This window comes from Suricata suricatta, chromosome 12 (genome assembly GCF_006229205.1).
Source record: "Suricata suricatta isolate VVHF042 chromosome 12, meerkat_22Aug2017_6uvM2_HiC, whole genome shotgun sequence".
Taxonomy (NCBI): domain Eukaryota; kingdom Metazoa; phylum Chordata; class Mammalia; order Carnivora; family Herpestidae; genus Suricata; species Suricata suricatta.
The window spans coordinates 30,290,604-30,308,045 of record NC_043711.1 but is presented as its reverse complement, the minus strand read 5'-3'; the positions used below and the strand labels follow the sequence as shown (position 1 = coordinate 30,308,045).

The 17,442-nt window shown below is 42.1% G+C and overlaps 1 protein-coding gene across 1 annotated transcript in view; it reads right to left on the bottom strand.

The window, feature by feature from the left end:
- SYNPR (synaptoporin) overlaps positions 1-17,442 on the bottom strand; it is a 325,840-nt gene that overhangs the window by 31,559 nt on the left and 276,839 nt on the right. Inside the window, exon 4 of the mRNA XM_029918714.1 lies at positions 14,996-15,194. Coding sequence (XP_029774574.1) covers positions 14,996-15,194 — 199 coding nt within the window. The remainder of the gene's footprint in view (positions 1-14,995; positions 15,195-17,442) is intronic.

The window sequence follows — 17,442 nt, the reverse complement described above, 5'->3', positions numbered from 1 at the left end:
ACACCTGAAAGATCAAACTTACAACAGAGTCCCTCTACCTTGGCACTACTGACATTCCAGACCCGATAACTCTTTGTGGTCCTGTGTGCTTCAGGATGTTGAGTTCCATCCTGGGTCTCTACTATGACATGCCAGTAGCAACCCCTCCAGTAGTGAACCAAAAATGGATCCAGACATTGCCAGATTTCACCCACACTCAGGTCCCATCCCAGTGCTGAGAAGTTTTTATTAAGTCTAGACAAAGGGCATCATGGGAGGAACACCGAACCCAGACTTGGACAGATTCTTAATTTTTCACCCTTAACTCTGAGTTGACACTTAATGCGTGCTTGATGAGTGAACAAAATACATAATATCATGCTATCCTTCAGATTATTGGAACAAAGTCTAGTAAACTAGGGGGAAGTTCAAGTATGAGGTCTTAGGCAAAATTCGGCCAATGAGTTTCACTTTGTATCACTGGCCCCAACACTGTTCCCAGAAATACCCTATGGCCACAAAGGAACCTGCTCCCTAAATATCACAGCACAGATTTTCTAGCAGTTATTTTCCTGTTAATAAATACTGATTGTCAAGCACTTTGGCAAATATCAGGGGCCTTAAATGCTAAATAGTCATTATAAAGCCACATAAATATTTTAGATTCATCATCCACAGCAGGGAAAGCAGAGCTCTGATTCTAGGAGGGAAAGGAGAAAAAAAGCCTTGACATTCAACTAATGGCTTCACTAACTGATGCACCCACCTGGGAGCTTGAAATTTGGTCTGTCTCAGAAGTGAATGTTCTTTGCAAAATAGAGTTAAATCTATCTCAACTTTGGTGGAGGCATCCTGTCCCCAAGCCAGCTATTGTTTTGATGTAAATGAAGACAAGAAAATTCACAGCACAACTCATATACTCCTTTCACACAGTCTCTGCCCTGAACCAGATCTGACCTAGAATAATGGGAAGAAAGGTGGCAAGATGAGCCTGATTCACGTCAGCCTTTCCTGGTGGACCCAGACAAACTGGACGATGATGGAACTTTCTGGAACAGGTTGTGTGACTTTGGGCAAGTGACAGCTTCTCTGGGCCCCCATTGGTAAGATGGAGGACAAAAGGAGTAAAGATTTCAAAGTTGCTTGCAGCACTCATGGCTACAGCAGTCGTTTTGCATCCTTGAAGATCCATGAATAGTGGCATTCACAGCATTGATTTTTGTTTTGGGGGTGGGAGAGATGGCACACAAAAATCAACCCCTTACAGTCCGGACACTCTTCCTTAATAGGCTCCCTAACGTGTGGTAAATCCTGCCAGAGTATCGTTCTGAGGTTGGCAGCCACATTGAATGAACGGGCCAGTCTGAGCTAATTCCCAGCTTGCCCCTCTCCCGGAGGGTTTTGTACTAACTGCTGTGGTGTCCTATTGGCTGGAACAGGATCCCACTGGTAGCCAGGGCTTTTAAGTTACTGAGTCTTCTGGAAATCCTCTGAAAACCCCCTTTGCCCAAGGTCTGTATTCCCAGCAACTGCACAGAGACCCACTAATGTGATTTAGAAGCTGCAATTAATAGTGAGCTTCTCCCTCCTCCCCCGGCTAGATCAGTCGTCCCCCCAATTTCCAAACTATCATTTCTTTGCTGATTCCCCAAAAGTTCATTTTATTTGGGGGACTCTTAAAGCACACACAAACCCCAGAAGAATAGCTGTTTCTTTGTTTTAATGTTCCTGCTAAGTTAAAAAAAAAAATCCTTCTCCCTATTTTAATTCCTTCAGGAAATGCCTCATTCTCAATACTTATTAAAAATGGGGAAGCAGTCCTAGGTGGATCCTGGAGGTCTAAGTTCATAAAGTGAATATGCATAAAGGCAGAATATCAAGCTTCTATAATTACACCTTTTCATACATACACTTCCTGCAGTGAAATCGGCTTTGATTTGGGCTGATTTAATATAGTTTTTCTCATTTAAATCTATCCCTTCACTTCTACTTAACGGTTGTTCAACTTCAGATGGGAAAAATGAGTTCCTGTTTCCCACTTTCACACACCAGTAAGGATTCTGTATTTCTAGACAAGAGTGAAAAGATAGCATTTAATTTCTGACCTCTTTCCGTAATTCCAGAGCTTTGGGGAAGGAAAGTATTTCTGTTTTGGAGAGATAAACTATGAAATGAGAGGGCAAAAGAGGATGGAGAGGCGCAGGCTTAGGCAACTGTGTCTAGCATAATGCCTTCCTCAAAGTCAGCAGGTATCAGTCTTTGTTGCAAGAACAATGCTTAAGATAGAAGAGGAGACTCTGAATAACTTGTAGCAAAAGACATAGTTAAGAGCACATACAAAAAAAACCCACCCATAGTTAGAAGTGGAATTTTGATGAAATTCTGTTAGAGCAATTTGGTTCAATAGGTAGAGAGAATCAGTGAAGGGCTTGGAGGTGAACTCCAGGGGCACATGTTGCTTGCTTTGCTCTCCTGGGACACAGGGTTGCAGGAGGAGCTCTCAGATAGATGTATGATTGGCCTAAATGGAAAGTCAAATGCATGTGGGGATAGGAGTTCTAGTTCAAGAGCCATGGACACGCCAACTGGAACTTTTGGGAGTTCTCCTATTTCTCTCGGAACAGACATTTGTTATGCGGAGCTAGTGCTGATTACAGTTCCTGGCACACAGGAGATACAAATGTGTGTCAAGTTATAACAGACATTCTTGAGGACTAGCAGGAAAGGTCATTCACTTGACTTTTTATTTTTATTTTTTAGAAATAGAACATGTGAGTGGGGAAGAGGGACAGAGGGAGGGAGACCAAGAGAGAGAGAGGATCCCAAGTAGGTCCCACACTCAGCATGGAGCCTGACACAGGGCTTGATTCTGCAAAACTGGGATCATACCCTGAGCCAAATCAAGAGTCAGATGCTCAACTGAGTGAGCCATGCAGGTGCCCCATTTCACTTTTAATACTGATGTATTAATAATAGCTGTGTTAGAAATAGTCTGCCCTTCAGATGCTTAATAATGAATTGGGGAATCAGAAAAAAACCATGTTTAACTGAAGAACAAGGTAGTAATGGTTTTCATACAGAAAACCCTTTCCACACAGAGCCATGGAGGTCTGAAAAGGAGGACTTCATAGATCGTCACGAATGTGAAAGGTGTGGAAGTGAAGGTAGATAGGGAAGATAAAGGAATAGTTCATGGAACAGACAGCATTGGAGATGGGTCTTTGGTGAGGAGTCTGACTTTGATAGGCTGATATGGGAGAGGTGAGGAGAAAGAAAATTCCTAGCGGCAGGTTGAGAGGCAGTTACTATTTTTAGGGAATGATAAGGGCTCCAGTTTGGCTAAAACAAGGGATTAGGGATTGGAAGGAGATGGCCCTGAAAAGTAGGTGAAGGGTCATGGCCTTGAATGCTGGAATGAGGAGTCAGTCTTTATTTCCACAAATCAGAGATATTTGAAATGATGGCTAGAAGAATGGAGGACAGGAAGTAGGAGACCACTTCATTAAGAATCCCCATACAGGGGTGCCTGGGTGGCTCAGTTGATTGAGCATCCGACTCTTGGTTTCAGCTCAGGTCATGATCCCAGGGTCATGGGATGGAGCTCTACATGGGTCTCAGTGCTGAGCATGGACCCTACTTAAGATTCTCTCTTTTTCTCTGGGGTGCCTGGGTGGCTCAGTCAGTTAAGCATCCGACTTCGGCTCAGGTAATGATCTCGCGGTTTGTGGGTTCTAGCCCTGCATTGGGTTCTGTGCTGACAGCTCAGAGTCTAGAACCTGTTTCTGATTCTATCTCCCTCTCTCTCTGCCCCTCCCTTGTTCACACTCTGTTTCTCTCGGTCTCGAAAATAAATAAACATTAAAAAAAGATTCTCTCTCTCTCCCCCCCCTCCTCTGCTAGCATGAATGCATGTGTGCTCTCTCAAAAAAAACCTCCATACATATAACCTAATATGAATCAACTCTCTCCTTTCCTCAGCCCTTTCCTGAGCCCCTTCCCTATAATTTTGCTGATCCCTAAAAGGCATGAGGGCTTTATGAAGCCCAGAATGGGCTCCCCCATAGCTAGATCTTCTAAACATGGACATTAATCCCATATAGTTTGGTGCTGTTTTTAATCCTCAACAATTTACAGACCAAGAGGGGGGAGCCAAGGCAAGTTGTGGGAAATAGCTTACTTGGGGGTCTGAAAAGAGCCACCAGATTTATGCAGAGTCTCTCAGGAGGTTGCCGGCAGCAGACAGACTCTCCCAGATCTTGCTGCTCCCCAACCAGCCACTGGGGAAACCCCAGGATGGAACTTGTAAGCCATTCCAGTATTGTCAAAACTCATCTCATGGAATTTCTGGATTTTTGTTTGCTCCTTCTGTTTGTGGCCTGAGGAGTAACTGATGATCTTCAACTTCACTTACTGAGCCTCAATGAGAAAGGATATGGCCAAAGGATGGGTACGCAGAGCCCAGTGATGGCGCTAAGCTGACGTGGCCATGCAGATTAGTGCCTATTTGGGGGACTTCTGCTTGGTAATTAAAGCCTGAGCTTCTGCCTACTTAAATATGGCTTGAATTGACTTCTGATGTTCCCTTCACATCTTGAAGTTTCAAAGCAAATGTGTCAGCGGCAGTGTCCTCAAAACAATTTGCATTATTTTCCTCTCTGGGAAGAAAGTTCTCTTTGCTGATCTTTTTGGGAGAGGTTTTCCCCAACAATAATATGACTGCAGAGTCTAAGGTAGAATCAATAGTTGGAATCCAAATTTTCACTTAGTTCAGAGATACTTTGTTAAAGGACATGCTTTTCACGGATTTAAAGAAGTTTCTGCTTTAAAGATCAGTAAGAAAGTTTCTGGGTTTTTATCCTAAAGAAAGGATTTAAAATAGGTGTTAAGGTTGCAGCACAAGGTTGACTATTCTAGCCTTGCTTGTGAGAGAGAAAAATTCAAAGTCTAACAATAAAGAGATTGGTTAAATAATTCACATTATCTCTCTATAATGAAATATTATATAGCTATCCAAATGGAAGCAACTAGAGTTGTTTATAATATAAAAATGTGTGTTTCATGCTACTGCCATCCCCATATGTTTTGCACGCAGAGTGGGTGCTTAAGAAGCTGATAGACATTTTTTGGTTTTCATTTTCCTATTTCCAAGAGTAACTGGGGTGGCAGTAAGCACCATGGTAAAACGCCAGATAGCTCAGCCTGCTTTTCTCTAGCTCAACTGTAGTTTTCCTGTTATTTTTTTCACTGTAATAATCTGTTTTTAGCTTTGTAAGTTCTACATTGCCCATTACCACAGTTTTCTGCCCATACGTTTGGCCAGCCAATTGGCTAGTGAATCCACCTGGCCACAAGTGAAACTCATTACCATTCAGGCTTAGTTATTTCTTGAAACAGCCAATGAATCATTCACATGTTCCTTAGACATTTTAGAACCACAGGGAGGCAGATTCAAAGTGATGGATCTCAGGTAGGTAGTTAAGTAAAGAGGAAATCACAGTTTGGCTAGCCTCTCAGACGTTTTCAATAACCACCTCCCCCAAAGGAATCCAAGTTCGTTTTTATCTGGAGTCACTTCCTTTGTGTTCCCAGGGCAAATTTTGAAGCATTTCCTTGTGTGGCTCAGCCTGCTTTGATTAGGGCCCTACTAATAAGCAATGGAAATGAAGATGCCTAGCAGGGAGAAGGAGCTAAGAGGGTTGCAAAAAAAAAAAAAAAATCTAAGCTCTGGACTTCCTGCCAATTATTTGCAAGTTTAATGAACTGTGGATATCGGTGCAAGGCATCCTTAAGCGGCTGAGAGACCCCGTGAATCCAAAGCTGCGCGTTTTTGTGAGTGTCTGACTCGTTCTGGAATCAAAGAAATAAACTTAGCAAATAGTAAGGATATTTTTACCTTTGTGAGGGTGGAGTGGGGTGGGCAAGATTTCACCACTTGCAAAAAATGATAGGAGGAGGTGAAAGTCTGAACCTCATTTCTCAGCTGGGTGCCCCCAAACAATCAGATTTCCTCAAGTTTCTTCCTGTTACACAATTGTGCTCTTCACACTCTTCTGCTATTTTCAGACTTGTCAGCTGATAAGGGATTCGGGCTCCAGTTCTCTGGAGCCCGGATAGTTTAATGGGGTTGTGTTCTTTCCCCTCTGTCCCCTGAACTATGAGATCTTAGTGCCAGGTTGGGGGTGGGAGAGCCAAGAAAGGGGGGCCCGAGTGACAGAGAGGCCAGACAGTGAAACCCCACTTTCGAGCTGATTGTCTTTGTCTGTAATGAGAGCCACTTAGGCTGAATTTGTAGGAACAAAGAATAAGAAATGATGTAAAAGAAGGTTTGATGTTAACAGTGCAACAGGAAGCCTTCCAAAGCATTTGTCAAAGATGAGAAAGTCAGTGGGTTTGTACCTAGCCACTTGTTTTCAGCTGAACGGCCCAATGAGATTTAATAAACACCAACTACCTATACAGCACAGTATGGACACCAGGGTAGATAATAGTATAAGGCAGATGGAAATGATGGTTCGGATTAATGAGTACCCGCTGGTCTTGTAAGTGCTTTGCATCTGACCAACGATTTGAGATTAGGAACTGCTGTTACCTCTATTTCACAGGTGAAGAAACAGAAACAGGGAGAGGTTCTGGAACTTGTCCAAAGTCACACAGATTACTGCTAGTACCAAGATTCGGGCCCAGGCAGCCTGGGTACGGAGCCTCAATTTTTAACCACTGACCCCCTACTATCTTCCCATGACAGATGAAGAGTAATAGGAATAGAGCAAACAGCCTGAGGCCAGGACCTATACATTTTGCTATGTACCTTTGGTGCCTAGCACAGGGCCGGGGACCTACAAGAGCTTAAAGAGCCAAGATCGTTACTCTTCAATCCAAAAAAGAGCTTGGTCTTGGAACCAAAGATGAAATACCACACGAACTTTAGTTTGACTGAAACACAAGACTAAAAGCCAAAACTGTCTAAGAATACTCTAAGGAAAAACAGAAGATGAATTATTTTTTTAGAAATTGCAGATAGCTGTTAATTGAATTGGGAACTATCTTTGCCCCCTTCCTTCCCAACTTTATACCACTTTGGGAGTCTCACGATATCACTTGAGTTTAAACTAATGCCCTGAGCTTCGTGGAAACATTCAAACTGGCTTAAATTTCATAATTAGAGGAGTCAGGAGCAGTATAAAAGAAAGCTCTTCAAGTCTTCTGGGGGAAATACACGAGTTAATTTACAGGTTAACATCTAAAATTGGTTAAAGAACTGGATACAGCACCATTTTCCTCTGTAGCTTGGCAGCTAGATCAGAAAGCAGAGCTTTGGAGATACAGGCTACAATGCGGAGATGCTTAGACTGCGTGTGTGAGTTGGTGGTACCTACAAGCGGAAACACAAGACAGTGTGAAGAATGGCCGACAGCCAGTGGAAAGACCCATCGATCACGAGAAGTGAACACAGCAGAAGTAGATTCAGATCGAAATGAAGCAACTTCTGAGCAGAGGTCAGAAAGCTCTACATTGCCTCTGGAGCAAGTCTCTTAAACTTCTCAGCCTCAGTTTCTGCATCTCAAGAATGGGAATTTGAATATGAAACTCAAAAGGTTAGTTTAAGGATTTAAAGAGAAGAGGCCCCAGTGTGATTCAGTCGGTCAAGCACCTGACTTTGACTCTCAGCTCATAATCTTGTGGTTTGTGAACTCGAGCCCCTGTCAGCTTGGAGCGTCCTTCAGATATTTTTCCCCCCTCCCCCCAACCTACCCATCCCCTGCCCGTGTTCTCTCACCCTCTCTCTCAGAAGAAATAAATGAAAAAAAAAAAAGCATTTAAGAAAGTTTTAACAGGAAAGACACATTTGGGGCTTTGCCACCATTTCCCCCAGATCCCCATTTTTCTAACTGAAAGATGAGTTCACTGGAGTGAAAGAAAATTTGACAGAAACTGTTGGAGCTCAGACAGACATCCTAAACTAGCCTCCTGAATCCCCGGCCCCGACACGGGAAGACGCGCTCTGGACGTCTAAAGAATCACACTAATTCCATCAGGCGCTCACTGCCTTTATAAAGGCTATTGGACTACATTTAACTAGTTAAGGAGAAACATGGCACCAAATATAGTGGGAATTAACCTTCATTTAAATTAAGAATTTGCTAATCATAAGAAGCTGGAAAAGAGCTGAGACTATAAAATCTGATAAAATGTGGAGATGGTATGCTGGGAACATTTTAAATGGATTACTTTGTTTCCCTTCCTCTGTGGTACCATTCTGGAAAAATGTATTTGTTGATGCAAAACGTGTAGTAGTTTGGATAAAGGTTCATTTAAGGTTAGGTCCATACCCTTTCATAACATCCACACTTCTTGTCTCAAAGAGTGGGGAGGACACACACACACACATCACAAGCCAGAGTGTCAGATTCTGGTAGGTGTGCCTTTGACTAACAAGATACATACTCTGTGGGCTTCAAATAATATTATCCTTTTTAGCATCAAATGCATTGTACCTGGGGCAGAACTTCAAACACGGTCTCTACTCATCCTCTCACCCAGCTCGAGATGTTCTGGAATTGTCTTGAATATCAACCCAGCCCACCTGGGGAGGGCGTGCCCTTGCCCATGGGCGGAGGTACACCTGCTCTCGGTTACCAAAGCACGTCAGTTCTAGGAGAGTCTTAATTATTAAATAATTTCCTCCACCAGACTAGATGCTGTAAATTCACCCCTATATACATGTTGGTTGGCCTATGGAAGACACTTACTACCTATTAAAAGACAGTACACAGGGGCGCCTGGGTGGCTCAGTTAAGCCTCCGACTTTGGATCAGGTCAGATATCACGTTCAGGGGTTTGAGCCCCGCATCAGGCTCTGTGCTGACGACTAGCTCAGAGCCTGGAGCCTGCTTCCAGTTCTGTGTCTCCTTCTCTCTCTGCCCCTCCCCCTCTCATGCTCTGTCTCTGTATCAAAAATAAATAAAACATTAAAAACAAAATAAAAAAAAAGACAGTACACAGACACAACATGTAACTGACAAGATGAGAGAAGACAGAGGAGGGAGACAGAAGGGGAGGGATAGAGCTTTCTCAGCTCCGAGCCTGCAGTTCCGATTTCCACCTTAGATTATAGCTAATTAAGATGTAGTTGGGAGGAACCAGCATTCGAGTCTCCTGGCGTCAGCTCTTTGCCTGCCTCCTTTTGTCCTCTCCTAGCAATGGCCTTAGCCCACACTTGAAAACAGGGAGCCTTATTTTGTTTTGGAGGTTGAAAATCCACCCCCTAGTCATCTGATGGAGTGGGGTCACAAGAACAGAAAGGTTAACTGGGTGGCTCAACGTAGCAATTGTGGTCTCAGAAAAAGTCTCGGGTCAAGCTCTATCCTTGGGGGCATTGGAGAGTGAGAAAAGAGGGTGTGGGGTAGAGGCACTGAGCAAAGAATTGGGAGGGCCACTGGCAATTAAGAGAAGCTGCCTGCAATTTCCATTTATGGGGCTAAGGTCCTACCCAGGAGTGGGTGGGAGAATGATTAAAATGAATGGGAATAGGGGTACCTGGGTGGTTCAGTCTATTAAGCATCTGACTTCAGCTGAGGGCATGATCTCGCAGTTCATGAGTTCGAGCCCTGCATCGTGCTCTGTGCTGACAGCTCAGAGTACGGAGCCTGCTTCTGATTCTGTGCCTCCCTCTCCCTCTGCTCCTCCCCTGCTTGTGCTCTGTCTCTCTCTCTCTCAAAATTAAAATAAAAACATTTAAAAAAATTAATGGCAATAACAGTGATGCCATTAATTTATCACTTACTGTGAGCCTTTCCCTGTGCCAAGTGCCTTGTAGGCATTAACTCCTTTCTTTTCAGCAGCCCTGTGATGTGTGTTATTATTAGCTTCTTTCTATGGATGAAGTAACAGGCTTCCAACGGTTAAATAATAGGTCATACAAGGCGGGTTAAAATCCAGGACTCTGGATTACCCATAAGATCACTGGACTGAGTCTCAGTATTCTGCCATTAACTTCTCTGACAACAGGCAAGGTTTCTAATCTCCCAGGGACACATTTTCCAATGCCTAGTGCTCAATAAAAAGGTAGTAAATTGAATCTGTAGAATGGGGCTGATACTAATTGCTCTCCTTCTCTGTCAGGGTTGTTCTGAGGCTACATGAGAAAATATCTGGAAGGCATTGAACATGAAACAAATGTGAGCCACGACACCACTCTGTGCCCGCAATGGGCAAACACTGCTAGTCCCATAAACTGCCTTTGGTCAACATTTGTGGGAAAAGCAGAGCTCGAATAATGCACCTTTTTCATTTTCCACAAAATCTTAAGGTGGATATTGATTCTCCCAAATTCCTAGAGTAGTTACTTTAAACCCATCCTCTTGTCACAAGGATTCACCAAAATGGGGGATAGGGTTTATTATATGCTCATTCTTAGAGTACTCTGACAGCCCTGTAAGGTTTTTTTTTTAAACCTACTTTACATTAATATGAAAAAAATCATAAGCCTCACAGTGTCACTATTTGACATGAGATCTGAAAATGACTCAGAATATCCTGACACAGAAATCCAGGCAAGAGATTGGCTTTCAAACTGTACTCTAAGGCATATGACAAAATGATCTAACCAGATATGACATTTCAATTCACAATGATGCCCCCATTCAAGTGGCCCTTGCTGCTTTCTGAGAACTGCTACTTGTTCATGTGTGCAAGAAGGCATGCACTGTGGTGGTGTCCGGTAGCTGGCTGATTCTTCTGGCCCGATTTTCTTGCTATTGTGTCATTCAGCACTATAAACAAATTGTTACTTCTAACTTAAAGGTGTACTATTCTGTCAAGCATATTTGGTTGAAAAATATATTTAAAAAAAATAGTCCAAGTGATAAGCGTGGCCCCAGTCTGTCTGAAATTGCTCACAACTCCTTGCAAATGTATAGGAATCAGCCTGGTCATCTCTGATTTAATACACCCCCCGATCCTGGATATCTTTAAAGCTTGTTTTCTATCACTGATGTCTTCCATGTGCAACAGAGATAAAGAGCGGCATAAGAAGAACCCTCTAGTTATTCTAGCATCAGAGATTTACAGCAGTCATTCCAAGACTTGAAATAAATTTCAAAGGCAAATAAAAAGCCATGATGGCATCAAATGAGTAGAAAAGTCTAGGGGTTTAGAGTTTGGTTTCTTTGTATCCAGAGTAAGACAGTATAGGAGTTGTCCAGGTGTATCAACCCATGGGTCTTACGTCTCCCCACCCCTCTGACTTCAGAACACAATGCCTGTTAGGATTGTGGACCCTCTTGCATTGTGGTTATGAATTCAGATGATGGAGTTGGAGACTTGGGTTCAAACTCTCTACCCTCTATTAGGAATGTGACCTTGGAGAGTCAGGTAACCTCTCCGAGCCTCCCTTTCTTCATCTTTACTTGTGAATAATAACATAAACTAGGGCTGTTGTGACTATTAGCTTCATGCTTCTTAGAAATTCAATCAATACCAGTAGATATTATTGTGGTTCTTATTACCAACATCATTACCAACCTCATCACTTTCCTATACATTGATCTTATCTTTGTTTGATGTGTAACATCATGTCCTAGGGGACTAGAGAGATGGGAAATTGCTGATTTGTAGATGTGAGCTAGCTTAAAAGGATCCCTGACTTTTTAAACTGCTTGAATTAGTTCATATCACTGTAACAGGGTAGCTTTGTGGTTTCGTATGAAAAGTTTGACTTGGAGAACCACAGAATGAAGGAAATAACGTGTTTTGTTAAAAACAAAGCGACAACAAAAGAATCGGTGGTAACAAGATCTGAGATGACCAAGTAATGAGCAGTAGCCATCTTTCTGAATAAACAGGATGGACTTAAAAAATGTACCCCTATGGTTAACATAGTATTTGAAAGCCTTCTTAGGTTTGAACCACCTTCTTGAGGTCTTGCTCACAGTGTGGATTTTCTGTACCCTGCTAACTCCCAATTAGGGGTGGGTTTAATAGCCTGCTTTCCCTCCCCCACTTGTGGCCTCATCGTGGTGGGATCAGAATGCATATGGTTTGCCATTTGCAGCAGTACTGACATCATGCTGATCTCCAGGTTCATTCTGCCTCTGTGACTCTTAGGACTCAGGCTCATTTTTAAATTAACTTTCATCTGCTAAGTAATGAGCACATCAGTTTTTTAATATCACAGAAGTTTCATCTAGGAGCCTTTCCTTTTTTTATTACTAGAATGATCTCCCCTGCCCCTCCCCTTCTTCCACGATGTAATAAAACAGAACCTACCCAGTGTAGTACACACTTCAGGATTTCATTATATCCTGATTGATGGCAGAGACTATTTACACAGAGATGAAGTAGGATGCCTTCACAAGATTATTTCATATGAGGAGAAGGTGGTTTTATATAACAAAATAGATCTTTGTCCATTTTGTGAGCAAATGGGCTGAGTCAGCATCTTCTCTCAGGAAGTAAGGATGTTTCCTCCAACTTTAGAATTCTGTCTCTACATTACTCACGCATGCACATTGGTTCTGTGGTACATATATAGCAATCTCTTTCGTATATCTATCTGCAGATCACATGAAGGATAAGCCCAAGTTGGGTGGCTCTCTTAAAGATATTTTATGTTTTTATTTAAAAAATTTTTTTAAACATTTTAATTTATTTTTGAAAGACAGAGAGTGAGAAGGGCAGAGAGAGAGGGAGACACAGAATCTGAAACAGGCTCTAGGCTCTGAGTTGTCAGCTCAGAGCCTGATGTGGGGCTCGAACCCATGAACCTTGAGATCATGACCTGAGCTGAAGTCAGATACTCAACCAACTGAGCCACTCAGGGTCCCACTCGCTTAAAGGTATTTTAAAACCATTAAGACTGTTAGCTCCAGTTTGGGAGGGGAAAAAAAAGGACACCTATTCAAAGATTCAAGTTCTGAGCATGGCTCTGCTTTTTCTAAGATAACATATGAAAGTGCTACAAATTTGAATTTGGGGGGGGATCCTTTCAAACTTAGTCACAAAGGTCTGCAAACAGGGATTTCATCCAGTTATCCTTCAAAATGTGCTTTGATATCTGTAAAATTTATTTGACTCACATAATCCCTAAAAGAACTGAAAAATTATGTTCCCACTTGTATACAGTTGACATCTAATTTTGTTTTTATTAACATCTAAATAGTTCTTGGGGTGCCTGGATGGCTCAGTAGGTTAAGCTTTTGACTCTTGATTTCAGCTCAGGTTATGATCTCACGGTTTGTGGGATGGGGCCCTGCATCGGGCTCTGTGCTGACAGTGTGGAGCTTGCTTGGGATCCTGTCTTTCCCTCTCCATCCCTCCCCACCCACTCTCAAAATAAATAAGTAAACCAAAAAAAAATGGAAATTGTTGAAAGAACATAATTTCTGGCAATACCTATTTCAGTTTTAAAACATACCCATTGTATCCATTCTTAAATGAATCCAAATGGAGTAGTTTTCAATAATCTTGATCTTCCATTAAAAAGTAATGAAAATGTTTTTCTTTAGCAGCTGGAAATTTTAGATGTTCTTTCTATTCATTATGAATTTGTACTTCCACTGTACTTACATCAAAGAATTATAACCTAATACAATATTTTTTATACTGGGAAGTGTTTTATCAATCACCCTATTATATGTGTGAATATATATGTACATAAGTTTAAATAACTTTTTACCCATGATCCTAAATGCTTGAAAAACGCATTTTGGGTTGGGTGATATTATTAATAAATATTGTTAATACACAATTGTTGCAAACAACATAAATATGTTATACACTTTAATAAATATTATATTTAAAAAGTAAAAATTTTATTAGGAACATGTAGGGCTGTTTTATTTTCCAATTAGTTTATATAGTTTTGTTGGGGGACATATATTACTTATTTCTAGAATGGGCTATGATTCAGCCTAAGTTCCCTTCCCATTTCTCATTTTATAGATGTGCCGGGAGAGCTTGCTCGCATAAATGAGTAGGGAAGAACGGATGGAGTTTTGTTATAGCCACGCCATTCATTTCTTTGAATTCCTTTCGAGTTATATGTCCTGATCACATAGTGATCTGTCATCGAAAATTATTTTTTTAATGGTCCACCAGCTGACGAGTAGATTAGGACTTGCAATTTTACTGAAATAAAAAAATTGGTAACCTCCTTATATGCAAGACAGTGCACTCCCCAGGCATTAGAATCACTCATTTTCATCAACTCCAACACCAATATTTCAAATGGTCCCTTTTTAAAGCACCTGAAAGGTTTTGCCTCCTAGCAACGCACCGTGTGGTGATACCTGCGATGAAGAAGAAGGATGATCTGAATTAAGAAAGAAGACAGCAAGGTATTTTCACATTAGAGCACTCTCAGATAAATTTTAGGCAAATGTATACGTGAAGGTTGAGAAACTGAAAATTTCTTTCCTTAACAATTATCCCTGCCCCTGGGCCCCTCTGAGAGTTGTGCTCCTAGAGGCATGTGTGTGTCCCCATCTGGGTATTCTGGGCTGTACTCATTTCACCCATGTCCTTGGGCCAGTGTATATGGGAAAAGAAAGCGGGAGGAGGGTCGGTGGTGGAAAGATAGATTGAGAGAGACTGGGGTGTGTGGGGTGTTCCGAGACGGAAACCTCTATGCCCAGTCTATCCTATACTAACAGAACAGTGCATTTCAAATAAGCACAAGTCCCAGTGTCTGAATAACCAGTGAGAAAAATGGTTGACTGGCTCCATGATGCTGGAATAATAAATAAATCTGCAGCAGGCCTCACTCGTCTTCCCTTGATCTCATGAGATGGCCAACCATTTATTTCAGAGTCCTGGGTTACTTCTCCAATTCAGGGGCACAAAGGAATGGCAGACATCATGTTTCTGTTTCAGATCCAAGAGATGTGGATAAAATGAATGTGATTAAAAAAAACCCAACAAGCCACCTGGAGGTCTTGCATAACTCCAAAGCCCTTCAAGTGGTGGGAAAGAAATCGGAGGGGACAAAAAGAGTTATATCAAGAAATAAGCCACTTACAATGAGCGGGCCCCGGTTGTTCTCCCTGTACTTGTTCTGGAAGAAGATGTAAACGACGGTGGCGGCCAGGGAGTAGAGGAAGGCGAAGACAGCGACCGTGACGAAGAACTCGGCGGAAGATGAGGAGTCACCAGTCAGCGCCAGCTTCTGCCTCTCCTTTCCTTCGCAGGTGGGCACCTCAAACGTCACCTGGTGTAACCTAAAGTGCCAGATGAAGGAGACTCTTTACAATGCGATGGAGACCAAGGGAGGGGCTGGGTGTCTACACGTTCTCAAGCACAGCAGGGGTGATTGGGGAGTTTTACGGCAGGCTTCTATGAGAAGTTCGTTAAAGAAATTGAGGTTACGGCTGGAAACGTGGAAGAAATGTTGCAGGTGAACATCATTCCACTGGGTTTCCCAATAGCTAGTCACTCTAGACAGAGGGGAGGAGGGGAGGGAAAGAGAACCTGAAAGGACGATAAATTATGTTATATGTTATCCTCCTGCTCGGATTCCCTAGTGCTTTCTCATTGCGCTTGGATTCAAACCCTAGCTCCTTAACATGACCCACCGGGTCTTACATCAGGTCCTAATGGCACAGTCCTCACCTGTGGTCATTTCATTGCCTGTTCCCCTTTCCTCACTCTGTCCCCCTGACATTTTCCATGGCTGGCTGCTTCTTGGTATTCCTGTGTCTGCTCACAAGTCGTCTTCAGGGGGAGCCTTTTCCTGACCATTAAGCTAAGATAGGGTCCTTTCCCACAGACATTTTCTATTCCATTGCCCTGGTTAACATCATTCATAGCACTCATCACTAGCCACATTGTCATGGTGATGTATTTAATTACTTGTTTTTTTCTATCTTCACTGCCCCCTCCGTGGTGATGGAATCTTGATTTTTTTCTTTGTGTATCCTGAATGCCTGACCCTTGTTAGGCATTCAGTCTATAGGACTTGGATAAATGAATGAACACTCTTGATTCTGTAAGATGACGGATCAATACTAATCTGATTGAACTCCTAGAACTTCTATTTTAGAGAGTAAGTGCTATCAAGAAAGCTTTCAGGCTCAATACATTACCTAATAGAGAAAATAAGATTTTGGGGGTAATACATTCTGCTCAGTAAATGACACGTAAGTAAATATGTTATAGCCAGTATAGTAGCTCATGTGAACTAGGTGGTAAACTATAATTTAATATGGGAGCCAAAATTATGCTTCATAAGAAATGACTAAAATATTCTTTGAGTATTAGGGAGGCACCTGGACATACCCATAGTAGTGATATCAACAAAGTACCATCTGGAAATGATCTATGCAAGTAACAATAATGATAAAACCATCAATGGACCTGGTAATTTCCCAATTTATGCATTTTTTTCTAAGCAAAACTCGATGCCTTTAAAATAGGTCTCTTGTGTGCATTGTCTTATGCTTTAGATAATAATATAATGATAAAATAGTAATGACAATAGCAAACTAACATTGAAACATTTCTTATGTGCCAGATATTGTGTTTTATGCTCATTACTTAATTGAATGCCCAATGGCAACCCTATGACATAGGCACTTTATTGCCCCCTCCCCCTTAACAGAATAAGAAATGGGCTTAGGAAGATTAAGTAATTCGTCCTAAGCCACATGGCTGTAAATTGGGCAGGGATTTAAGTCTGTGTCTGAATCCAGAGCTTGATGCTCATGGGCCACTAGTATTGCAGTCACTGGAGGGCTTGCTACAAACTTACATTCCAGGGCCTCGTGCTAGACCTAGTGAACCAGAATCTCTAGGGACAGCTCTGCTGACAGCCAATGCAGGCAAGTCCCATACCCCCAGCTCCTCATTTCTCAGAAACCCCATCTTTTCTATTTATTGCCTGACTTAAGGAAGAGCTGTTTACACAGTGTACTTGATCCCGCTTGTATTTACTGAAGCTCCTCCTGTTTTTCTTCAGCCTGAAAGGTGTTCTGCTTTATATTTATAGTACAATTCAGGGAAAGAGGCATTCGTCATGGTCACCTATGGAGTTCCTTTCCTCCCCTTGCCAGAGACATTAAAATATTTTCTCAATGGTTTGGTCTGTGAAAATGCTGAGAAATGAAACAGATTGAAAAGGTAATGATGCCAATTATTATCATATAGGGGATTTTCAGGTAATGTGCATCCTTTTCTCATTATTTTGTAATATGACATTAGTCGACACATTTTTAGCAAGTAGCTAGGAGTTCACACAATGGCTAGATGCTGGGGTCGAGTGAGGAGAGTAGGATGGCCCCTGCCAGTGGTGAACTTCCAAGTTTAGAGAGAAAACAGAGGCTTCATAAAAGGGGCCTGAGGCTAGCCTGGCGTGGGGTGGTCAACAGAAGAATCCCTATGGAAGTGACTTTCTTTCTTTTTTTCTTTTAATAGTTTATTGTCAAATTGGTTTCCATACAGCACCCAGTGCTCTTCCCCCTAAGTGCCCTC